At 39.6% G+C, this 25,082-nt stretch overlaps 2 protein-coding genes and 1 long non-coding RNA gene across 9 annotated transcripts in view; 2 read left to right on the forward strand and 1 right to left on the reverse strand.

Annotated features, from left to right (window-relative positions):
- Positions 1-2,661: 2,661 nt before the first annotated feature.
- LOC148344280 (solute carrier family 28 member 3-like) lies at positions 2,662-16,596 on the reverse strand. 3 transcript variants are annotated; one of them, XM_088295836.1, is made up of 17 exons: positions 16,537-16,596; positions 15,819-15,886; positions 12,485-12,588; positions 11,352-11,541; positions 9,986-10,130; positions 9,212-9,325; positions 8,289-8,366; positions 8,104-8,184; positions 7,936-8,016; positions 7,735-7,860; positions 6,601-6,728; positions 5,391-5,559; positions 5,126-5,323; positions 4,889-4,970; positions 4,713-4,811; positions 3,510-3,624; positions 2,662-2,915 (listed from the first exon to the last, which is right to left on the reverse strand). In XM_088295836.1, the coding sequence occupies exons 1-17, from the start codon at positions 16,594-16,596 to the stop codon at positions 2,801-2,803; spliced, it is 1,953 nt and encodes a 650-aa protein (XP_088151962.1). In that variant the 3' UTR covers positions 2,662-2,800. The 3 variants fall into 3 exon arrangements, with proteins under 3 accessions (XP_088151962.1, XP_088151954.1, XP_088151945.1); XM_088295828.1 differs by lacking the exons at positions 12,485-12,588; positions 15,819-15,886; positions 16,537-16,596 and adding an exon at positions 12,423-12,449; XM_088295819.1 differs by lacking the exons at positions 12,485-12,588; positions 15,819-15,886; positions 16,537-16,596 and adding an exon at positions 11,622-11,742.
- LOC148344281 (uncharacterized) lies at positions 11,364-21,150 on the forward strand. Of its 3 annotated transcripts, none has more exons than XR_015843149.1 (4): positions 11,364-11,471; positions 17,383-17,442; positions 19,554-19,824; positions 19,928-21,150. It is a non-coding gene; the product is annotated as an uncharacterized LOC148344281 (long non-coding RNA). The 3 variants fall into 3 exon arrangements; XR_015843148.1 differs by lacking the exon at positions 11,364-11,471 and adding an exon at positions 11,609-11,789; XR_015843152.1 differs by lacking the exons at positions 11,364-11,471; positions 17,383-17,442 and adding an exon at positions 19,405-19,452.
- A 2,209-nt stretch (positions 21,151-23,359) lies between these two features.
- ntrk2a (neurotrophic tyrosine kinase, receptor, type 2a) overlaps positions 23,360-25,082 on the forward strand; it is a 70,080-nt gene continuing 68,357 nt past the window's right edge. For all 3 annotated transcript variants that reach the window (XM_088295864.1, XM_088295870.1, XM_088295879.1), the window contains exon 1: positions 23,360-23,873. In XM_088295864.1, coding sequence (XP_088151990.1) covers positions 23,617-23,873 — 257 coding nt within the window. In that variant the 5' untranslated portion in view covers positions 23,360-23,616. The remainder of the gene's footprint in view (positions 23,874-25,082) is intronic.

Genomic DNA, 25,082 nt, shown 5'->3' on the forward strand with positions numbered 1-25,082 from the left:
AAACGTCACTATGCTCTACAATCAGTGCACCCTGAGCGGAACATGAAGAACCTTAAAACATGTAAGCACATGTAAAAAGAGAAATACAAAAACATACATTTTTTGGGGAGAACTAGTCACTCTCAAATTTCTACTAGTTTGAGTGTGAGTGCAGAGGATGTTTACCGGGGTGTTCTCAGGATGCATTTGGTAGCTTTTAAAAGGCCTTTGGGGGGTTAAGTGGGTGGTTTCAGGGTAAATGGGAATCATGCTCTGCTGCTCTGATCCCAGCGCGCGTGTGTCCTGGCTGGACCACCTGCCTTGTCTCCAAAGAATGTAAATAAATAGAGTGTATGTATGTGTACGTGTGTGTGCAGTCACAGCAGGGGAGAATTCACACAGAAAGGAGGGCACACAGCGCTAAACGCACGCGTGTTCCGAGAAAGGAAAATGCGTACGCGTGCGGGGAAGAGAGGCCACGTTGTTTCTGGGAATTACAAACGAGTTGCATTTGCTGGTGTTTATGTATTAAACGCCATTAATGTCTCCTACGCCGCCAAACCACTTGTTCTCCCAAACACAGTGGTGCGCAGTCAGGGCCAGCAAGTCCTTCCATGCTGGGCTAGACACAGGCAGATGACCTAAATAAATACACCTCAATGTTGATATTTGTTCAATTTTCTTATTGCATTCATATATATATATATATATATATATATATTAGGACTGTCAAAATTAAAATATTAACCCAGGTGATTAATAAATTTTTTAAACTCAGTTAAATATTTTAACTCAACTGAGTTTGATTTACTTAAAAAATAATCTGCATACTTTGCAAATATTGCGCCATATTAGCTGTACATCTTTCGCAAGTCAGGCCACTGGGCCTTGCAAACCAGCACTGCTGGAGTGTGGCGCTTGTGGGCACTTGTGAGAAAGTAGGAAAAATACCTGTAAAGATAACTCCATTTAGATCGTATTCAGGATCAAAGAAAGCTATTAGAACAGTCTTTGAATTAGATATACTTCATATTTGGTGATTTTGCATCAATTCCAAGCTATTATTCAAGTAAATATCTGTTACAATCTTTGCAAAAAATTATAGTTGAAAAATGTGATTAATCCAGATTAATCATGAAATTTTTTTGTGATTAATTAGTTAAAAAAATTAAGCACTTGACAGCACTAATTATATATATATATACATACAAAATCAATCCTGAAACACATTAATGCAGGGCCTTTAAAGCCGTTGTAATGTGCTCTCTCTTTCTGGACTTTGTCAGCAGACGGGCAGCTGAATTTTGCAGTGGTTGTAAGTTACTAACAGTTCATTTAGGAAGACCGGAAAGGAGAGCGTTCACGTAATCAATGTGACTGGAGATAAAAGCTTGCATTAGCACCTCTGTCTTTTCTCATGAAAGAAACGTGTGGACTCTGGCGATATTTTTCAAGTGGTAAAATCCAGCTTTCACTTTGTAGTTAATATATGGGATGAAAGGTAAATCAGAATCAAAGACAACATCCACATTACTAAACTTTGACTGATGTGGTAAAAAAAAAAAAAAGAAGCTAAAATTTCTAAATTTCTATCCCATTCCATCCCAGTTTATATGGAGTCCATCACTATTTAAAAGTCCTTATGGTTCCAGAAACGGTTAAAGTTGTCAATTTTAAAAAAGTACCGATAAAGAAATGTTTTTAAATCAAAAATACATTTGAGGATTCTCTTAAAATTCACTGTTGACCTGTGTTATCACTGTCAATCTTTCTAAACATTCCATTTGTTTAAAAAAAAAACCCATCTCTGCTCCCTATCTATCACAGTTGTGATCGGAAGTTTACATACACTTGTAAAGAACATGTCATGGCTCTCTTGAGTTACTTGTCATTTATACAACTCAAGTTTTTCTCTCATAGAGTGATCAAAACGGATACTTCCGAGTACATCCATATCCCATCACCAAAACAGAATCTACTGTGGTGTTACCTTCAGGGACACTCGGATATCCCTAATTTACGCTATCCCTCTACCATTTTCTATTAATCTATTTAATCATTTGTTTGTTTTTCTAATTGCATGGCTGACTGAGTTAACCGTGAATGGCCCCGAGGCAGTCGTCCACCCCTGTAATAAAGCGCTTGTGTGATATAACACGTGTGTGAGACGTGACAGTCGATGTCTGTGTGTGTATAGTGACATCGTACTGTCATGTGGTTCGGCTCTCGTCTCAATGAACGAGTCCTCCGTGGCGTTAATTAAGCGAGATGAACCCAAGGGTCAAACAGGCCTTTGTGTCATCATGGGACTCTTAAAAAAGGGATACCAGCGACACCCAGTGGTCATGTACTACATTATAGCTACACGTTCCTTGCTAAAACTCCACTTTATCAACGTCAATGCTGATACAGTACTTTGTACGTGCATAGTTTAAAAATCAAGAGCAGTGAGGAATAATGCAACCAAATTCTACTGGAACCTTTCGGTGACTGTAGCTGTCCCTCAGCTGAATGAACAGGCGAGACGTTTTTGGATGAGTGCTTCATTTTATTCGTTGGCATGGACGTCGCACCAAAATCTGGGTCCCCAAATATATCCTCATGAAGCCACCCCACCTGCATAGGCAGTTGGGACACATTTTTCCCCCAAGGGGCCATTTACGTAATAATGAAAAGTTATAGGACTTGTATCACTTTATTGGGCAGTTATTACATTTAAAAAGGTCACATTTATTACATGATGAGTCGTTATTACATCATTGGCTGGTACGGGGTTAGCGGTTTCTACAGGTCCCCTACATACAGTACTGGGTTGATTCCATCAAAGTAACCAGCTACAGTTGAAGTGTGACGAGGGCGTGAGCGCGCAGCATGCTTGCAAACTGCTCTCGCTGAATTCCTTCAAGGTGAAGTTCCATGGCTCATGCACCGTTATGCTGACAATCAACCAGACACACACATCAATTTATGATCGATGAACATTTCATTGCTGTCCTGTGAAAAACATGTATGTCTTTTCAATTTTGTTTTTTAATTTGTACGTGAACTGGCGTTTCTGAGTTACAGAAATCCCATTAATCTAAACATTTAAAAAAAATACTAAATTGGACATGTGTGTTTTTTTTAAATTATTTGTTATGTTGTTTTATCCAATCTCATTGTACACTGAGTGCAATGACAATAAAGGTCATTCTGATTGTGATTCTGACAATACTGTATGCATTGTATTAGATATGTTTTAGTCATGAGTCTTGAAGACTTGTGGCAAAGTGACATGTGACATCCACGAGCTGGAGGCGGTATATGACGAATCAGTGTGTGAGTATCTGGGCATGAGCTGTGGCCGAGAGCAGCTCTGGCATCATATATTTACTTGTGTTTTACTGCTCTCTCTGTATCCAGTAAACAGCCGAAATTGCATCGGCGACTGTGGCTCTTTCGTCACGAGTTTTATAATATTACATACTTCTGCAATACATTCAGAAACCACAAAACATTTGTGCACTGTAGCAGGGCCATGTATTCCATACCTGCTGTAAAGTTGTGTGCAGCAGGTGAGCACTTGTGTGGCTACCGTCACATTAGTGCTGTTAAATGTGCTGCTGAGGTAGTGTGGGCACTCCAGTTCAGGGATGTACAGCGTGCCTGAAAGCACACGCACACGCACACACCCGCACGCACACACGCGCACACATTCACGCGCGCACGCGCACGCGCACGCACACGCTCGCACACACACAGCTCGTATCCGTAACAGTAGAACCCTATTTGTTTTTCAAATAGTTAAAATGGTTGCCAGTAAGGCAGTATAGAGCCATGTGATCTCACCTATTCCAAAAAATATGTAATTAATGTCGATTAATCACATTTTTCAATTACTATTTTTTTCCGCTTGTTACAGATATTTACTTGAATATTATCTTGGAATTGATGAAAAATACCCAAATATATATATATATATATATATAGTATATTTAATTCAAAGACTATTCCAATAGGTCTCTTTGATCAGCTTTACAGGCATTTTTCTCATCTCTACTTTCTCTCCAGTGTTGGTTTGCAAGGCCCAGTGCCAGTTAATTTGAGCAGAGTGTTTTGTTGTGAGATGATGTGCTAAAGAAGTAAAGCTAATATGGTACAGTACTTGAAGTGAATGTGACTTTGTTGAAGTTTTCAACAAAAGCATATATCAAATGGACCATGTTATGTATATTTTGTTCATTTTATACTTTAAAACTTACTCATTACTTACTTACAATAATAGTAGTAAATATAATTCATTAACTTTTTGTACTACTGTTTTTGTAGATTGGCGCGTGCACTGATTTATTTTTAGTTTGACGAGATGTTTTCTTATCTTTATTATTTTCATTGCGATGTTTTATTTACTCATGCAATTATGGGCTGTTATGTTCCAAAACGTAGCACAATAACTCCTCATGAGTAATAACTAATTAATTCAAAGAACAGACACTAAAAGAAGGGACAAATGGAGCCCAGATTTATTCATATCTTCAGTCTCGTCATATTAATCTGACATATGCGTGTGAATATTCATGCAAATGTGTCCCCAATAGGATGATTCAAATCCGACTGTAGGAAGTGATTGCGCATAACCAACACTACATCTTTTGTTACCCACTTACCAAGAAACCTCTTTTGACATTTGTGGAATCATAAATGATATTAATTGTTAATAAAAAGTGAGCTATGAATAAAGCATAGGCAGTCACCTGCAACACAGGCCGTCATGAAACAGGAAACGCTGCCGGCGATCAGGGCTCGGACGCCACAAGAGGAAATGTCCCTTTTTCTCTCCGGAGCCATGGACGCTGCAATGACAACATTAGGATATTTTTTAAGGGACAAGTGATTATATTACACCATGTGGAAATATGGTTACACTCACTTATCAATGCTATGGATATGCCTAGCGAGGCCAAGTTGGAAAAGCCGCACAAAGCGTACGTGGCGATTGTTTCAGAGTGGACCTGTGAAAGGGAAATCTATCTGTTTGTAAAATATATTTATCAAAATACATGCTTTTCAAACTTTAGAGCAGCAAGGTGCATTATGATGCAGTTTAGTCTTAGGGTTATGGTGTACAGAAAGCCAAAAAAAAAAAAGAAAAAAAAGCCACCCTTACAGAAATGTATTGTTTTATGTTGTTGACATACTCCGGCCCGCCGGCCTTGCGCCTCTTGATGAACAGCGAAAGCTTCCGATAGGCCACAATCTCGTTGATGAAGGTCTTAGTGCCCACCAGCTCGGCCACCACGAAGCTGTCCTCCCATGAGACTCCCATAATTAACACCAGTGGCATGAAGATGTACGAGCAGATCAGCTGAAAGATGGTAAGTAGTTTGACTTGATTTCACATCATTCAAACTCATTTTGTGTGCATCTTTTACTGAGAAGCTGAGCTGCGGGTAGTCAAACATGCTCCCCAGCCAGGAGACGGCAGCATCGAGAAAGGTCAACAGCGCCGTGAAGGCCAAAAGGTTGACCACTACGCTGGCCACCAGGCTCACTGCGAAGATGGCCCCTTGCGACGCTGCCTCCAGTAAGTTGGTGCTTTCCCTGCAGGAAAAAGGGGACATTTCAAAAGACTAAATGACCCCCACCCATTCATCGGTGACTATTCATTTATTCACCAATTTGTGTTTTTTTTTTTATGTGGATCCAACCCTGAGCAATTTACATTTCATTGCAGTTCCTCAAAGGTCATGTTAACCATGACTGAATTTCCACATCTATTTTTGAATCAACCTTACCCATTGACCACTATTGGGTCCCACATAATATTTTAACTAGGGTGGCAGACAATAAGACTAAAATCATAATTCAAGCCATTGTTGTCACTCATTCTGCCCTCCCATGACATATTGTAAAAAAAGGTTTGTCTACTAGTAGTGTCATTGAAAAGTATTAAAGTATATTTTTGTAAGGACCCCATTTTCATCTCGTTGCTGAAAAACGGGCCTGTTTTTTGGTGCCCTCAGATAACAAGATGGTGCCAATGCCCAGTATAATTGGAAAGTACTAATCAGTGAGAAGTAGGAAGAGTGTTGAAATTATGCATCTCAGCAGTTAAAAGATCTTTTCATGTCGGTGAAGAGCTAAGTTTAGCCTAGGTTGTTATCAGAAGTCACTAAGGTTTCATGCACAGTTTAGATTATTTTTTGCACTGATTCTGAATCTGCCTTTGTTTTTCTCTAGCACATCAGGTTTTCATAATAATAATAATAATAATATAATATGGTAATAGTACTATTTTTTAAATGGATCAGATACATCAACGAGTGGAAATTTCTTCAGAAACATCATAGCTACAAATTACAACACGTGGCAAAATCCGTAATACACAAGCTTTTATAGGTCAAACTTGAAAATAAAAAATGAAAATATCGCAAAAACATTATGTGCTAGAAAAAAATATTATCATTATTATTATTTTTAAATCAATGCCAAAAATATGTATAGGAACATCCCTGATTAAAATTTGGCGTTGGTCAGCACTTTTGGGAGTGCGTCAAATACATTTCATTGCTATTCAAGGCAGGGCTTGTCCCTATTCCGCTTGAACATCTCACACTGATATACGTACTTTGGTTTTCTTACCCTTTGAGTTGGACGTCGCAACTTGATTTTGTCCTCGGACTCTCTATTTCTGGCCAGAACATTTTAGAGATGGCCAGTGAGGCAGGAGCAGACATCAACGATGCAGTCAATAAATGCGAACCTTCCACCTTGCAGAAACAAGGAAAACATTAATGAATAATCCACCTCCAGTCCTCCACAGCGCAACAATCCTAATTTTGATACAACATTAATAAATATAATGATAGCTCAGTTAATACTGGTATATCCTTCTCACAATTTACGTTTTTTTTAAAAATTATTATCAAAAATATCGTCAACTTAATAATAGCCCCATTATTTTAAAACTATCTAAACTAACTGATTGATCTGTTAACTAATGATACAGCCGATTTTAGTGAAGGTGGCCTTGCCTGAAAAGCCACACCCACTAAGAAAGTGGGTCTAGAGACCAAGCCCTGCACTACAGCTGGGACTGAGTACAAAACAAATCATCCAATCAAATTCGTTTACTTGCTGTGACGTATCCTTCGTGAGCAAGATCACTCTTTGGCAGCGGAAGTCAGTTCTCATAATATTCAAAATGCCGCATGGGAGAGGCGATAGTTTGTTTCATTCAGCATTAAAGTCAGTTTTAGATGACCAGAAACACAAAGAGTTATTAAAATCTCAGCAGCAGACGACACCGGAAGCATTTATTTCAAAACAAGTCGTTTTTTTTCTTCTTTTCTTTCCCCCCTCAACATAACGTCCACTCTCCTCTGATTGGTTCATTTCACTCTCACTGGTTTCCAGTCTAGAAGTGGCCACCATCATGAGATGTTTTAGGCGAAAAAAATGACAGGCCATTATCTTAAGATAGTGACGCAATAAAAAAAAAAAAGAGATGCAAATAAAATTGTAATAAATGAGCTGACTAGCTTATTGTTATTTGAATATTTTGCGAACGCTTTTACAAAATTTCAGTTTTGTCTGAGGAAAACTCATTTACACAAGTGTATATTTCTAGATTTTCTGCATAAATTGTTAAAGTTTCATTGGTTGTAAAGAAAATGTCTTCCCATTCTGGAATGACCATGATAGTGAGGTCCTCCACTCATAAGACCTACGAGGGTGGATTGTTTCCTCATAAGCACAGTCCTTTATCTTCCTCACCCCTAAGGAAATGAAGACTCCCAAGACGCTCCCAGAGATGTTGGCGAAGCCTCCTGTCATCACGGCGTGGATCTCGGACAAGGTGAGCTCACTGATGTAGGGTTGGATCAACAAGGGGGTTTCTGTCTGAAACATTGATTTGACATGATGATGATGAGGAGAGGGATTTGGTGGTAGCGTATTGTTGTCATGGCGACACACCTGCCCCAAGAAGATATTTGCAGCTGCGGCCATCGATTCGACCGGAGACGTTCCCATGGTAACATGCATTATGAAGCCCATCTGTCGACAGGAAGTATAATCTTGGGTGTACCTCGCATACTGTGCTTCCTAACTCAAACTCATTAGCCAGCGCCACTGCTTTCTCACCTTGCAAATCAGCCACTGCATGAAGCCCAGGTGGTAGAGCACAGAGATGACAGCGCTCAGAAAAATCAAGATGGGCATCATCTGCATGCAAAACATAAAAAATATATATATATATATATATATATATATATATATACAACACTTTTATCACATTTTTCTATGACTAAATGTCATGACGCACTTACCTTGAAGACAAAGATGTGGTCCTCGAAATTTTCCCCAAAGACAAAACGAGATCCAACATCTGTGAAAGATATAAAGATCTGCGGAGAGGACATGTGTTCATGGACACAAAATCAATTGGACCTGAAAATGTACACTAGCAGTCAAAAGTCACAATGTCCCATCACTGGGAAGTGCAAGATACTCATGTGGTCCTTGGCTGCTACCGGCACCAGGTTGGTGACACAGATTTACAAGCTTTTTTTTAATTTATTTATTTTTTTTTTTTTAAACCTAATTTCTGAATTACCTGGCCCATCTGTCCATTTTTAAAATTAAATAAAAAATGTGTCCATCCTTGATTCAAATTCAGTCCAATAAATAATTGGTTTAGTTATTTTAAATACTTGAAAAAATATAATTAAAATAATTAATTTTAAACATGCTATATTTACCTTTTATTTTTGTACTTAAATTTATTTCATAAATGTTTAATTCATTCTTAACATGTGAGTGATAAATAATTCAATTTAACCAAATATCTAATTGGGTATTCATCAGTTTAGGTATTTTTTTTGCATGTCTTCTCAAATGACTAGGCCTACCGCATGTCGATTTAAAATAAAAAATAAAATGAGTCCGCAAAAGTCTCTCTGTCATTTTTAAATTATTAATTCATTCATCCATTCATTATGTGTACCGCTTATCATTCTTCTATTTTTTATTTTTTTTGGTGACTCATTTTCAAAGTCGACAAATGTTAAAGCCTTTGAGGAGGTCTGCAGTCTTGCTGTGTCTAGTTTGAATAGCAGCAGACTGTGCTGACATAATAGCACAACACTTGTTTTAATGATCACTAAACCTGTTAAACTGGATTAGGTGACACAAGTAACCACAAGCACGCTTGTTTGCATGTGTGTGCACGCTTAAGTGTGTGTGTATATACCTCAAAACGTTGGCCAAGCCACTCCAGTGCTTTAAAACCGAAGGAGGTCCGGAGAATGAGAAGCCCAAAAATAAACTGCAGCCCAAGTCCGCAGAACAACGCTTGCCAGGACCACTAAAACATACATATAAATTATTGAGACCAAGAGTGGGTTAACTCATTTTTTAAATTATACTCCACTAGACCTTTGTAGCGGTTCTCTTCCGAATAGATCTGTAGCACTTGGAATAACCCAGGTATTCTTTAGCAGCCTTTGTTAAGACCCCACAAACTCGTTTTTATCATTGACGTAAAGCCGGAGTACTTAATTAGATACCTTCATGAAAATACAGATGTGTTGGGAGTAGTTGTCATTTTGTTTAAGAAGGTTAAGTGGATAAATTAAATAAGAATAATTATAATAAAATTAAATAATTGTTATAATAATTATAATTGTACATTTGTGGATTCAAAATAAGCCAAAATGTATATACTTGGTTACAGCTCACTGCAACTTTTTCAGATTTGGGATCTCCATCATTAGTCTGATAATATCCGGAATTATCTGAAAGAGTTCCACATCAAAGAATTCATTTCAATGTCATCCAGTTTTCTGGTACGGGTAAGAACTCATGCTGCAGTTTTCTGTACCAGTTACAAGTGATGGATTGATTTTTTTCCCAGACCTGTGAAAACTCAATTGCCCAGTTGTTTGGAGAGAAGAGCTTTGATTTGAGTGATTTTACTGATGTCCTTCAGGTGGAAATATTCAATGTATGCGAGTATGTGACCTACTCTGAAAGGATGCTTGGAGAAGAGCATCATTATAAAGATGAGGAGCAGCAAACCGAAGAAAGACACCAGCTGTCTTTTTCCTCCTTCGGCAATGTCCAGTACCAACCAGCACACAAGGCCCACCAGCAAACACGTGTATATCAGCCTGGAGAGCCGCAAAAGCAAACAACTGGGATCATGCACAGCCACGTACATCAGAGGAATGCTGAATTCCAGGACTAACCCGTGTGTGGACATGTTGTACTCATGTTTTTGTATTTGGGACTTTTATCAAGGACCAAGGACCTCAAGGACCACCTTTTTGTGGATCACGCTACCCAAACATTTTTTTTCATTAATCAGAATCAGAATCAGAATGCCCTTTATTGTCATTGTACTCAGTGTGCAACTAACATATGGATACTTTCCCTCCTTATTGCTGCTAATCCAAAAGAATTACATCTCAGAAACCTTTATGTGATTCATACATTTTGTTAGGGTCACGTGATCCACAAGTACCATTTCAAGCTCAAACTATTGGTCAAAATGTAAAGTTACTCAAATACGCACTAATCTTCTAAATGATTGATGGATATTGGGATTGGAGTTTTGGGTGGAGGAGGAATTGTTCACGAATTCTATCTGCCAAACTGCTGCTTGTTGCGAAACAAGTTGAGTTCACTGCCGTCACATAGCAGTTGTATCTTAAGTTTGTGTTTGCAAGTTAAAACCAAAAATCAGCCAAACATAGGCTTGTGCAGTATCTCTAAAAACTTGCAAGTGAAGTCTTTTGTTTCTCAAGGCACCACTGCATTTCCCCCCCAAAAAGTTGCATGTATCAAGATTAGAATCATTCATTTTTTGGGAGGAAACATTTGTATATCTGTATATCATTTGAGAAAGTAATGGGGGGTTTTTTTCAAGCAAAAGAAAAATACCTTTCAGATTTTTTCTCATCTTATTTAGGAAGAACTCATTACAAAAATCATAATCTCAAGACAAACATTTTTCGGAAAATAGTGGCAATATATACAGAAGGTGAATAGTTTCAATAAGTGTTTCTAGTATGAAATTATTATAGTATTTTGAAATATTTTATTTTTGACATTGCGCCACTCGAAATTGATGCCTGATGAATAACAACCTGGGCAAAAGCATCTACTGCACGGCTTAGCAGAAAAAGGACAAGGTAGATCTAAAAAGGAGTCACTTTAAAAAGCAGCACTTGGAAGGAATGACTTTAACATATCACTCCACATTTCTCTCCACACATCATCTGTTGGTCAGGTGAGACCAAATCAAAATCAAATGTGATTATTATGATCATTAACATCTGCTTGGTAATATTTTGAGGAACAGTCAACATGTCGCTGATGTCATTTCTCACCATCTAAGCCAAATCCAATGTCTGCTGAAAAACTCGCTGACGGGAAGCAGCCCCTCCCGTATCCGGTCATCGTAGCGTGCCATCATCCAATCCCAGATGAGGAAGAAGAACACCAGTAAGGTAATGACCAGCATGCCGAGCGCCCGATGGAAGTTCAGCACGCAGGCAACGATCACGGCGGCAGCCCAGCCTGGAGCACACGGATAATTAATATCGAGTATATATAGAGTGTTCAATCAACATGGTTTCGGTATGTGGGAGGAAACCCACGCAGGCACGGGGAGAACATGCAAACTCCACACAGGAAGGCCGGAGCCGGTATCCCTCACACGACCATTGCACTGTGAGGCCATTGTGCTAACCAGTCGTCCAACGTGCCGCCCATTCCAAAACTATGTTCCTGGAATTGACTAATTACCTGGCTAAGTTAACCGTCTGGTAAGCTGTTGAACCAAACCATCTACAGTAGCTTGCTCGCAAGCTCAAACATGAAAACGGGCATTCTGAACAAATTTCATTGACTGATTCAGTGAATGGCTGAGAATATAAATTAAAAGCTGTATTGCTGTGTATTTCAATAACAGCTAAACGGACCAAGGAACCTTAAAAATCTAAGGCATTATTTCAAAAAGTAGTGAAACACAAAATGTTAATTCTATAACTAGTGCGCACAAAAACATTAATTTTATGATTAATAATGAAATTAAATGAATAATAATTAATTGCTAAGAGGATAGGTTTTCCCAGTGATAATTTGTGCCCTCGCGGAGCTGGCCAGGTGAGGAGATTTGAGTTGATTGCGTGGATTGAAGTCTAAATAAATTTAAATAAAAAAACACCTGCTAACTAAATTCCAGATACTCATAATGGACAAAACATTTCATAACCGAGCAGTTGAGTAAATTAAATAACCCCGCTTGGATTGAGGGATTTTGACCAAGTTAAAAAATAACCCAAAATGTGTGATTTCACAACACTGCACTAGGGCCAATAAAACAACCCGGCATTTTTTAGTGTTAACCCTGAGGGATCCAGGACCCCCGGCCCACCCCAACGTCTTAAGGTAGTTACTTTCAAAGCTGAGTTGTCATCTTTCCAGTGTTTCAAGTGATATTCTTACAGAAAGCACTCACCTGCTGCGACAACCAGCTTTAGAAGCAGCCCCAGTATGCCTCGGTGTTGGATAAAAAAGCGTTTCAGTAGTGCGACTTTGCTCATCAGCTGGCTGAATGCACAGAAAGAATTGAAAATGAGGTAAAAAGGAAATACAAGGTAAAAATATTAGATACACCCCCATACCTAATGAGATAAAAAAAAAGAAAAATAATTTAACCTTTGCCATTTTATTTAAAAGTCGAATTCACTCCATGACCACACTTACATCTTAATGAATGGATGGTAAATTAATTCTATCATTTTAGAATCTCCCCCCAAAAAAGCACCCAAATTAATTTTTGCAATGACTGTTTTTTTTTTAATCAGAAAAGAATGCACACCACATTATTATAGTGTGGAATGATTATCGCCAGTTTCCAACTCTCACCATCACACACAAAGTGGACTCTTTGTGGCTGTTTTTGCAAGATGGGATTAATGAATTTATGATTTTGTCAAAGACGGGTGGTGAATATGTCAGTGGAACGGTAAACATTCCATTTATATGTTAACCACCAGAATTAGATTGATCATGCCCATAGAGGCCCTTGCTTATGATGATCGTCAAGGATCAAGACTCAAGAGCAAAGGCAGACCAGGCTGTTTTAGCGATTGACAGATGTGCCATTTCAACGGTGTTACTCTGGCGACCCCAAAAGGTCAACCACTAGAACTGCAGATGTATTCTTTGTGTTAACAATGTAACAGAGCAATGAAATAATGAAACGTCATGTCTATGCAATGTCTGTAGGACCGTTCCAAATATTGTTAATGTGTTTCATGTCTGTGTGCTCATATTTTCAAACCTTGAATCATCAGATTAATAAGTGTGAATTTAGTAAGAGTCACGTATTTGAATTACATATTGTTATTACATATGTACATATGTTATTTTTGTTTAAAATCAGTCGCGGTTGGATTGATAGAATTTTAACTTCACAGAATAATTGTTCTTGGAAGTATAATTTTAAAATATATTATTGAAAATGTGATGTGTGTTGGTTAAACCAGACCTTTTGCTCAGCGAATGGAAGGGTTGAAAAATTAATTAGTCCCTAAAAGGTTAGTCACCAATTTGGGGGTGGCCTTTGAATTTGCATGTTGCCCAAAACAAGAACCAACCTTCGTTTGTGTCATTGCTCCTGTTAAATCCTGCTTTAAAGACCAAGTGTGAAGTAAATTTGGAAAAATGCCAAATTAAATTAGTGTCACAAGTGAAGTCATTACACCTAATACAAATAATATAGCATGAAAAAATATTTATTATTTGGTATATTTGACAAAGTAGTGGCACGGTGGCCGCCTGGTTAGCACGATGGCCTCACAGTGCTGAGGTCGTGGGTAAGATTCCAGCTCCGGCCTTCCTGTTTGGACTTTGCATGTTCTCCCCGTGCCTGCGTGGGTTTCCTCCGGGTACTCCGGTTTCCTCCCACATTCCAAAAACATGCATGGCAGGTTGATTGGACACTCTAAATTGCCCCTCGGTATAAATGTGAGCGCGGATGGTTGTTCGTCTCTGTGTGCCCTGCGATTGGCTGGCAACCAGTTGAGGGTGTCCCCCGCCTACTGCCCGAAGATAGCCGGGATAGGCTCCAGCACCCCCCGCGAACCTCGTGACGAGAAGCGGCAACAATAATGGATGGATGGATATTTGACAAAAATAATCGTTTTTCCGAAGTGAGATTCTGCCAAGCGATGTGTGACGTCACACCAAGGGATTTATGGCAGAGCTCACATAGAAAGTGTAGTAAGCCAGTCAGAAATGGACTCACAAAGTGAAATCTCAAACGTATCTGAGGGGATCCGGGTATTTGAAGAGTTGGAGGAAGAGGAGTTTGTTGGAATTATGTTCGTTGGACCATGTACGAGCCAGATGCTCAGGACACTGAACGAACGACCGGCCATGGAGTGGAGACTCAGCTCATCAAGACTGGTGGAACGGTAAGATATATAGACTCTGGTCATTAGCTTTATGCTCTGCCGTGCTGTAAATGAGATAAGGTCCATTTATTCTGTACTGAGACCACATGCTATAGTGGGTTGGTATCCTACCTTTTCGTTGGTAAGGTATTTAAGATCTATATACACATTTGCTGTTCAACGATCTACTTAATACCCGCCCGCTCGTTCTCCTCAGCTCCTTGCATGGAGCAAGGATATGTCCCAATCGTCAGTCAGAACCAAAGCTTTCACAAACCATGCAACATGTGAAAAATGGATCGTCATCACAACTACCTTTTTGCAAACCCTTTATCATAAGCAAAACGTTTGAGAAAACAGATCTTCAAAGTGCTTGAGGCAAAGAACACTCCTCGATCAATGGCTTGAAATTCCCTCTCTTTGCCAGACTGAAATTGATCCATTTACGTGTCCTATTTTTTTGTTTTGGCCACTTAAACAGATGCTTCCCAGAATGCGAACAATGTATCACCACTCAGCACTAAGACATTTCGCTGAATAACACAAGAATAATGGCAGTTGCGCAGCTCCCAGAATAATCAACAATGCACTAAAATGGCAACTGGCAGCTGGTCGTTCTGGGAGTGACGTCATTCCAGAAGAATACCGTTGATTGCCGAACAAAAGCTTTTTCGTTGTTAGGGCGTTGCTATGGGTATATCGAACGCGAGTATTCTTAAAATAGATTTATTACTCAAAATACGGTGAGTCAAGGTTACCTCAAACTTGGTCTTTAAATCTCGTGTCTCTCTCTTTTTGAAGCTCTAAATTGTATTGTGAGCGCGGTGGTTGTTTGTCTGTTTGTGCCCTGCGATTGGCTGGCCAACGACAGTTGAGATAGGCTCCAGTACTCTTGTGACGATCAGTTGTTTGTGTAATGGTTGGAAGTCAAAATATTAAATCCATCCATTATCCGATCCCGAGGGTCACGGGTAGTGCTGGAGCCTATCCCAGCCACCTTGGGGCAGTCGCCGTGGTACACCCTGGACCGATTGCCAGCCAATCTCACGACACACTAAGATAAACAACCAATTACACCTAGGGACAATTTAGAGCATCCAATCAACCTACCGTACAGGTTTTTGGAATGTGGGAGGAAAGCGAAGTACTTGGGAAAACGAACACCCAGGCACGGGGGAAACATTCGAACCGTCGATCTCTGCACAGTGAGACAGGCGAGCTTAACGCCGCGCTGCCAAAATATGACATATTTCCAAATTTGTATTGCTCTCTTCATTCAGAATGGTTGAATTTGTGACAAAGCTCTTGTATTGCATGTCATTAGATTCTGATGGTGTATATAATAAAGCAGCATGAGTATATATAATTTAAAAAAAGACCTACACACTGTATTTGTGCCTGCTTGACTTTTTCTCAGCATCTTCATCAATGTCGGAGTCCATGTCGACCTGAACTTCCTCCTGTCGCACGCACACGCATGCACACGCGCACGCACACACACATTCGCACACAGCTTGAAGAGAATGCGTTTAAAACTTGTAACGCTCTATGTTTACACAAGGTCCGGATAGTTTGTTGACACAAAAGGCAAATGAGAGACATTAGAATTAACTTGTATTTTACATCAGCAAGCAGACAGTTGTACATTTGGGGAGGAAAAGTCTTAAATTTGAGGGGGAAAGTCAAATAATTTGGAAAGAAAATGTGTTGTTGAGAAAAGGTGCATAGCAATTTAAGGGGGAAAAAAGTCGTTGAGAAATGTTTACGTTTTAAAAAACAAGTCACATGCAAAAACTCTCGAAAAAATATGTATATTTTTCAATACACAAATTGATTAATTTGATTTCGAGAGAAATCAATTTTTCGAGTAAAAAAGTTATAGCTGCATCTTTTTCAAAGTGGAAAACAAGTTTTTTCAAGAAAAGGGACTGCTGTGCAAGAAAATTTTCCATATATTCTCCAGAAAAAAAAGACAAACAAATTATGCTTTCAAAAAGTTATTTGCATCCAAGACAAAAAAAGTGTAAATTCATGAGAAAACCCGATAATTTGATGCATTATTATGATTATTATTATTACTTTGGAGAAAGAAAGTATAACAATGCCCTACCTGGGCCTTAAAGGCTTCGTTGTGTTTTCCGCCTTTGTGCCTACCAATCACCTCCATCATATTTCTGCTCCACTTTGAACACACTGGGACCACAGGAGGATCCACACGCACCTTTCTCCATACATCTGCTCCACCCTCATCCACGAGCTCCTGAGCTGTCATTAGCCACCACAAGAGGGCAGCATCGCACCATTTCTCAGTGACAGTCAAATCGAGCAAAAGAGTCCACGGATGATCGTTCAAGGGCATGCCAGAGCTAAACACAACACAACACTGTATACCAGATACTGAAAATATCATGTATTAAACAAAATTAATCAAATAAAATATTAAATATTATAATATACAGTTATAAAGTATTATAACATAATAAAAATTATTTTATATATTTTATTGTGAAAACATTCTTACTAATGTATATTCTGAAAACAATATTTTCTACAGTTATTACGAAAATACATATTTATATTTTGGAATATGTTTACAACGTATTTAAAAAAAATGAAGTAAAATGAAGCTATCACAAAATACGGAAAATCACAGATGCCATTAATATTATCAAATGCAATAAAATATAATACATGTACAATTGAATAAATATTGTAAAATTATGTATTCTACTGTCATATTTGTATCTCTAATATCACACTGTATGTACTATGTTATATATCTAGTCAAGTAAATTAAAATACTTAAATAAATTACACAAACATTCTTAAAGGGATCTTTCAGTCGAGATGGTACATTTTTCAACAACAACCTCAATGCATGTTATTTATTTATTCATTTCATTCTTTCTTTCTTTTTTCCTTTCTTTCTTTTTTTCTCTCTTTCTTTCTCGATCAGCTGTTTTAAGACACGTGTGACAGCTCTGACGAAGGCTGAAGTGACAGCCGAAACTGTCAGGTAAGCGTTTTTTGCTCTCGACTTGAAAAGATTTTTGCCTGAAAAAAAGAAAACTTGCCAAGATATATAGACTCTGGTTATTAGCTTTGCGTTATTGTTTTAAATTCGATGCTCTGCTGTGCTGTAATTGACGCACGGTGAAATTAGCTCCATTGATTCTGCTAGTACTGAGACCGCATGATATAGTGGGTTGGTACCCTACCTTGACGTTGGTAAAGTATTTAAGACACGTATATATACACACAAATATGAATTCCCTCTCTTTGACATAATGAAATTGGACCATTTGCGTGCCCTATTTTTTGTTTTGTTTACACAAACAGATGCTTCCCAGAATGTGAACAATGCATCGCCACACTGCACCGAGGTATTTCGCCGAAAAACGCAAAAACAATCTCAATTGAGCAAAATAAGCAATGAATTAGAAGGGTGACTGGCAGCTCGAGGTTCTTCGTATGACAAAATTCTCGAAGAATACCAGCGATTGCCGAACAAAAACATTTTTGTTGTTAGGGCACTGCTATTGTTCTAATTATGAATCGAGGACGTTTGCGTTAAGCAAAACTAATGTGAGTATTCTTAAAATAGATGTATTACTCAAAATACGGTGGGTCAAGCACTTTTAGTGCAGTTGCTGTCACGTCATGTAAATGTCCAAAAACTGCGGCCTACTAACACCAAAATTCACAAATACATTCTTATTGTCCACTCCAGCCTGTAAAATAAAATAATTAAAAAAAAATACCAGCACAGGGTGGAATGGTGAAAGACCGGCCTTCCTTTGCGGTGTATAAGATGTTCTCCCCGAGCCTGCGTAGGTTTTTTTTATGGGTACTACGGTTTCCTTCCACGTTACAAAAACGTGCATCGTAGATTAATTGAACACTCTAAATTGGCCCTCGCCGTGTGTAGTTGCTCAACTTTGTGTGCCCTAAGATTGGTTGGCAACTAGTTCAGGGTGTAACCTACCTACTGCTCAAAGACAGCAGGGATTGGCTGCAGCACGCCCGCAACCCTTGTGAGGATACGCGGAACAGATAATGGATGGATGAAATAATTCCATTCATCAAAAGTACTTCATAACTGGTGGGGGAGCAATATTTTTTAATACATGCATGAATCAGATAAAAAAAAAAGAGAAAAAAACTATCTTGGTGGACCTAATAATGTGGGCAAAGAATAACTGCCCTGATGTGTCACTCATTTGCACGTTTAAAGTGTAAAAGCAGGCATTGCACCAATTCAAATACAATTAGTGCTAAATGGAGCACAGAGACGTGATGGATGACTTGTTTTCAGGAATTATGACACATTACTGTACATACACGTGTGCGAGGCCGCCACCAGTGCCACTACACTTCTCTTGGTGCAATAATTGCAAAGTGTTATCCGCCAGGACCTATGAGTGACATTAGTGACGTACGGCCAGACTTCATTATGCTTGGAGCAGCCGTCACTTCTCAACAGAGAGGACACAATTAGTTGCAATATTCTCTTGTTGTGACAACCTTTTAATTAGAGCCATGGACACACGTCTTGTACTGTCTGCGTGTATGCATGCGTGTGTTTGTGTGCGTGTGCATGTACACGCGCAAGCTCCATAATTACACTCCGCGATTCAGCAGTAGTGTCCGTGCGTCACCACAAACGTCATGTTAAAGTCACAGCACAGGAAGAGGAGGAAGAGCGTGGATGTGTGATGTCATTGGCTGTCAAATACAAGGTGAAACACGGAGCACAGCGAGTCAATAAAATCCTTAAAAAAACATGGAGCACAGTTGATGTGAGACGTAATGACATCTTATTCTCTTATTCGGGTGGCAGGCAAAAAAGTGATCTGGGGAAAATAAGGAATTTTGTAGCAGACTAATTCTTCAAACTAAAACTTAAACAGTGAACATCTACATATTTGTGCATGGGCATATGTATATTTCCATTTATTTCCATTTTATTTTTTTGGGGTGTTGCTGACTTTATGCTTTCAGTTCTGTGTTGTAATGGCATTGCAGTGTGAGTTTCCCTGTTGTGCTAAGTTGTCTTTATTAGGGAAATGGGGAGAAAAGTAAGCATCTGTTGTTAGAGGTGTCTATAATTCTACTGACTTCGCACAGGTGCCTGCCTGTGTGGATGCCTCTGAGGATGTGTAAAGTCCGGATTCAGTCATCCACTCTGCTGCTTTCCCAAGCCACTGCAAGGCCATCCTATCCTTCACAGTCCAAACAACTTGTGCAGCAGTAGATCAGGAGATTTTTCCTGGTGACTCAGAAAAAAATTCCTTGGCAGGTGTTGAGGAAGTTGGGCTTGGCTTTTCATGTTCCTTTTCCTGAGGAAGTGCAGTCTTTGCCATGCTTCCTCACCTGATGGGAGAAGTTGGTGGACCAGGTGAGGACTCGTATGGCTTTCTACACTCTCCATCGATGTAGAGGGCGGTGTGCTGAATGCTCTTGTATTCATGATTCATCTCTTCCGTCTTGGCTGAATTCAGGTCCAGATTGTGATTTCACACCATCACTGGAGATGTTGGGCCTCCTCCTGTAGGCTGACTCATCGTTGTTCCTGATCAGCGCTACAAGGTTGCTGATGCATTGATTTGGAAAGCAGTTAAGGGAGAAGAGGAACGTGCTTAGGACATATCCCTGAGGTGTCCCCATGTTCAGGATGAAGAGTGGAGGAATTGTTGTTAGCCATCCTGATGTTCTGGGCTCTGTTGCTGAGGAACTCTAATATCCTGGTGCGGATTGAGGTGCCGATGCCCTGGGTGCTCGTAGTTGTCACCAGTTTATGGACAACTGTATTAGATGCAGAGCTGAAATCCTCAAATATCATCTTTGCATACAGTGGCTGCTGCCAAAGTCCAGGTGTCTGAGTGCTGTGTTGTGTCCTCTGTTGACTTGCTCATTGGGAATGTTTTATTTTAAGAAAGTGGGAGGAGGATAGCAGTCAATTGTGAATTTGAGGGGGGTAGTAGATTCAAATGTGTTGTTATTTTCTAGATTCAAAAATTATTTCATTGGTGCAGGCGTGGGGCTCGTTTCTGTGTTGGGAAGGGGGGTTGTTTAGTTGCATATTTTCAACAATTCTATTAAAGTCCTCCACTACAAATTCACCACTGTTAAAAACATAATGGTGGTGTTGCGTCATCAACAAAAGTCAAAGATAGTTCACTGTCGCTATGGATTCCGCCATATTTGGTGTCCATTTGAACATAGAACCACAAACTTGTGTAATATGTTATTGTATTTATGATGAAACGTTTGGCAAACTATGTCAAAGTGTCAAAATTAAGGCAACATTGAAGCATGGAGAGATGATATAATATCTAGAACAGGTGTTGGGTTTTTGCCAAATGTATCTATTGTTGCCACTACCTCCTGGGTGGAAAAACTATGGAACGGAATGCCAGATTGGAATGTTTGTACGCGTGGGTCCTGAAAACAAACTCCTTCCTTTCAGCAAAATTTGTAACATCTTTGATAAGGCATTTCTTTTGACCACAAATGTTATCTCTATGGGTTTGGGGTTCATTACCTGAATGCATTTGGACTTGAAGAGGATTTGTTCACTGTTAGTGTGTCTTACCTGATTTTATTGCCACGAGGGGCCGTTTTCACTTGAAAAGTTTCAACGAGCATTCATTGTACCCTATTGCTGTTTTTATATGAGCTGTCTGAAATGGATATGATCAAAGAAAAGTGTTTTGAATTGAAATTTTGTCCTGTTTTATTGAAGGAAGCATGAGGTATTCCCCCCCCTCCGACCCCTGTGGCGTTGACATGAACACTCAGTGTGTCTAAACTAGAGGTTGGCAACTCCCGCAGAGAGGGCAGCTTTCCGCATTTTTTTTACGTGTCCCTCCTCCAATAGACCAGATTCAGATGATCAGTTCATCAGCCTGATAATGATCCTGATCATTTGAATCAAGAGTGTTGGCGGAAGGAGACAGCTGAAACCTACAGGAAAGCGACCCTCAAGCACCGGAGTTGCCTAACCTTGATTTAACACTCAATAGTGTCATTACTCTTCTGTCAACACTAAATTTTGTTGTTGTAACACTCTACCCAGTGCTGTACATTTAACACTAAAGAAATTGTTACATTAGCACCAAATCATGTGGATGCATAGACACTTTACCAATGTTAAAATTAACTCCCTATCATGTTGGGTTAACACCAAGAGCTGGGTGGTGTAGTGGAGGCATGGGTATTTTTCCTCACACTGTCGAGTGTTGGTATGAGCACTTGTTGTTAGTCTACGATAAACTGCACTGTCAACACATTTCTTTCTGGAACACTCTTCGGTCTTGAACTTTTAACACTTTTGTTAATGGTTCTTCCACATGCACATTGACACTTTGCTGTTGTTAAATTTAACACCTTAAGTGTTGAATTAATGCCAGCAGATGTGCAGTTTTTGACATTTGATGAAAAATATATTTCAGAAAAGATTTTGTTTGATTTTAAAGAAAACATACATTCACAACAAAAAAAAAATCCAGTTGGATTGGTGGAAATAAGTTCAGACAATTGTAAAAAGATGTATTTGTTAGGAGGGAAAGTGATAAATTATGAAATCTTAATGATGAAGGCACCTCAAGGATATATTTCTGTGGGGCAAAAAAAGCAAAATAGCCGTTCTTTTTTCCAGAGGGGAAAAAAAAATATGTAGCTGTTTGAAGACAAAAACCCAATACTTTCCAGAAAGGCTGTATTCTTTAGGAAAGGTAATATTAGATAAAAAAACAAGAAAAAGCACTGCTGTATTTCTTTATTAGAATAAAAACAAAAGTTTAAGAAAAAAATGAACCCGTGCAAGAAACAGTTGCGTATTTACCAGGGAAAAAGGGGGGATTGTTGGAGAGCAAAAAAAAAAACCCCTACAAAAAAACAAAACAAAAAACAGCATTCCTTATGTGGCGAACTTGCATATTTGGGACAAACTTTAGCTCTGTATGTTGCAGGACATTTTGTGGGAAAATGTCAATGTTTAAAAAAAAATCTAGAATATTTAGGATAGAGAGATGTACCTTATTTTGTTTGGGACAAAACTACATCTTTGTGGCTGCTCCACAGCCAAACGTGACCTCCTCATTCATCTCTCGTCTCTTTCTTTCTGACAAGGACATTCCTTCTTCACTACTCAAGGCAAGTCCAGTGCAGACAAATGTTAACCCTTTACGTCCCAGACTGGCCTGCAGACTGGACCCGTGCATGTTTTCTATTATATGGGCAGCAGCTTGAATCTATAAATTAATACGTTTTATCCATAAGGGAAGTGTCGAGAGAACGACGAAAGAGTGGTAGTGTTGTTGAAGAATAAAGGGAGGTTGTTTTTGTGGCAAATATTTTTATCAGGATTCGTAAATGGTTGCAAAGATGTTTGCACAGTTTTATCTTGAAATTCCGAATACGTTCCAAATTTTATGGTGACAAGAAAAACAGTTTGCGACCATTAATGTAACGTATTAGTGGCATTTCCATTCATTTCAGTAAAGAACAATGCTTTGACATGACTGTTTTGAGACACATGTGTGGCAATGGAACTTGATTTAGACGCTTTATTTATTTTAAACATGAACATTTTGTAACACAATGTTGTTGTGACCGCTTGTGGCAAACTTGTTTTATCCCACGAAACAGTGGCTTTTTTTTTTTTTTGTGGGGGTGGAGGTCTGCTTAATTGTACACCGATTTATTTTTTATTTTTTTTTATATATTCTTGCTGGAAAAGAAGACTTTGCAGGGTAATCCATCTTGGAGTTCCTCACCTGCAGACTGGACAACCGTTACGAAGTGCAAATGGACTCTGACGTGAGCTGCCTACTGGATCCATCTATCCATCCAATCAGAGGACGAAGGGGGGGTGAGGGGGCGACAAGAGAGGGAAGAGCGAGAGAGAGTCTTCTTGGCACAATGCACTGAGTGTGACAGTGTGATTTCAGCTGCACAGAAGGAGGATTTCACAGGCAGTGTGTGAGGGGATAAAAGGAGCAAACTGAGCATTGTCTTGCCTTTTCACACCTTGTCTGACCTGCCTGTCCAACAAAGGATATTTTTTTTGTCTTTGATCCCCCCTGCATCCCCTTTCCCTTGATTGTCTCAACTCATCCCCACAGCCGTCCTGGGCTCGGGCCGTGGGGGCTGCTCGGCGCGCCTTGGCTGAGATTTGCAACCCGACATGAGCGCACAGAGAGCCGGCGCTAGTGGGGCTCCGTGGACCCCGACGCCGTGGAGGAGCTATAAGGGCTGGATGTTGTGCTTGTGGTTGGCTGCGGTCGGGGTGGCGGTGGGCTCCGGAGACCCGTGGCTGTCCGCCGAAGCATGCCCGTCCTCTTGCGTCTGCAGCAACACCAGGATCTCCTGCGTGGACCCGGAGAGGGGCATCGCCACTTTTCCCACCCTGCAGACCGAGGAGATGGAGAACATCACGGACATGTGAGGGCTTTTTTTTTCTCCGTGCGCACTCGAACGAATATACCCGCGTCTCCTCCTCTGCTTGGCAGCTGACGTCTGCAGCCAGAGCAACCATTAAGCATAGATTTGTATTGATGCATCCATCTCGTATTTTTAGAAGCATCTATATACATTGAAAGCAATGTAACAAGGCACCAGCATTGCATAACCGGCTCATTGTCATTTAAAGCATTATATTTTTGAGTGACTCACAGTTCTGAGGGTCGGGATTCGAATTTCGACCCCTGTGTAGACTCGCGAGTAATACCATGCTTGCATGTAGCTTTCTCCCACGTTGCAAAAAAAAAAAAATATTTATATAGGATCAATGTAAGACTGAAAATTGTTCATTGGTGCTTGTCTATTTGCCTGCTGATTGGCTGGCGACCAGTCCAGGGTGTAACCCTCTCGCACCAAGTCAGGTAGGATAGGCTCCAGCTCACGGTGACCCCATAATGAGGACAAGCGTTATAGAAAATGGATCATTTTAGATATTCCTTCTTCATTCATATAAATTGACACGAGCCGCGCAGCGTGTACTGTCCAAATATTAGCACAGACAACGGATGGCCGTGATTGTCCATTTATAAAGTCGACCAGCAGAGATGAGGGGGAAAAATCAATTTGACAGTGCAAAGGGAGAGAAAAAAGATGATGGATAGTGCCGATCGGGATCAAGCGATTATTTATCAAAATGATAAATCAAGAGGACAGGCAGATTATATAAACTGGTGTAAGCGTCTCAAGCAGAGATTGGGTGCTGTTATCGCACTTGGCACAAGATAAACGGCCTTGTCGGTGATCACTTTCTGTCAGAGATAAACGCTGGATCTTTATTATCCTAAGGCCTTGGAGGGGTCCTTGGGAGTTTGTTTTTTGTTTTTATTAATCTCATTTGTTTTATTTTGCTTTAAGATTAAATGTATATAAAACATTTAAAAAAATAGTAAATACTAATATTTTATACACTGTAAACAAGCATAAAAGCATTGATTTACAACTGCTGTTATCATTACGTCCGTGCAGATCATATCAGCTGGTTGTTGAAGCAGCCTTTCAATCATACTACGTCATCATACTGCCCTTACATGCCCCGCGGGATGAATAAAATTCTCTGACTTTGAACAGTTCATAACCACAACTTCAGGTATACCAGTGAATTCAATGTGAATATATACCGCAACGTGTCCC

The sequence above is a fragment of the Idiotropiscis lumnitzeri genome, chromosome 1 (genome assembly GCF_059441095.1).
Source record: "Idiotropiscis lumnitzeri isolate Australia: NSW breed Sydney's pygmy pipehorse chromosome 1, RoL_Ilum_1.0, whole genome shotgun sequence".
NCBI lineage: Eukaryota > Metazoa > Chordata > Actinopteri > Syngnathiformes > Syngnathidae > Idiotropiscis > Idiotropiscis lumnitzeri.

What these genes read in the sequence shown, in the direction of transcription:
- LOC148344280 (XM_088295836.1), bottom strand. Translation starts at nt 16,596, where the DNA reads ATGATGGAGGTGATTGGTAGGCACAAAGGCGGAAAACACAACGAAGCC. An exon ending in AAAAAGTCAAGCAGGCACAA is followed by an intron (nt 12,589 to 15,818) that starts ATACAGTGTGTA and finishes TTTCAATTCTTT; the next exon opens with CTGTGCATTCAGCCAGCTGA. An exon ending in ACCACATCTTTGTCTTCAAG is followed by an intron (nt 8,185 to 8,288) that starts GTAAGTGCGTCA and finishes TTTTGCATGCAG; the next exon opens with ATGATGCCCATCTTGATTTT.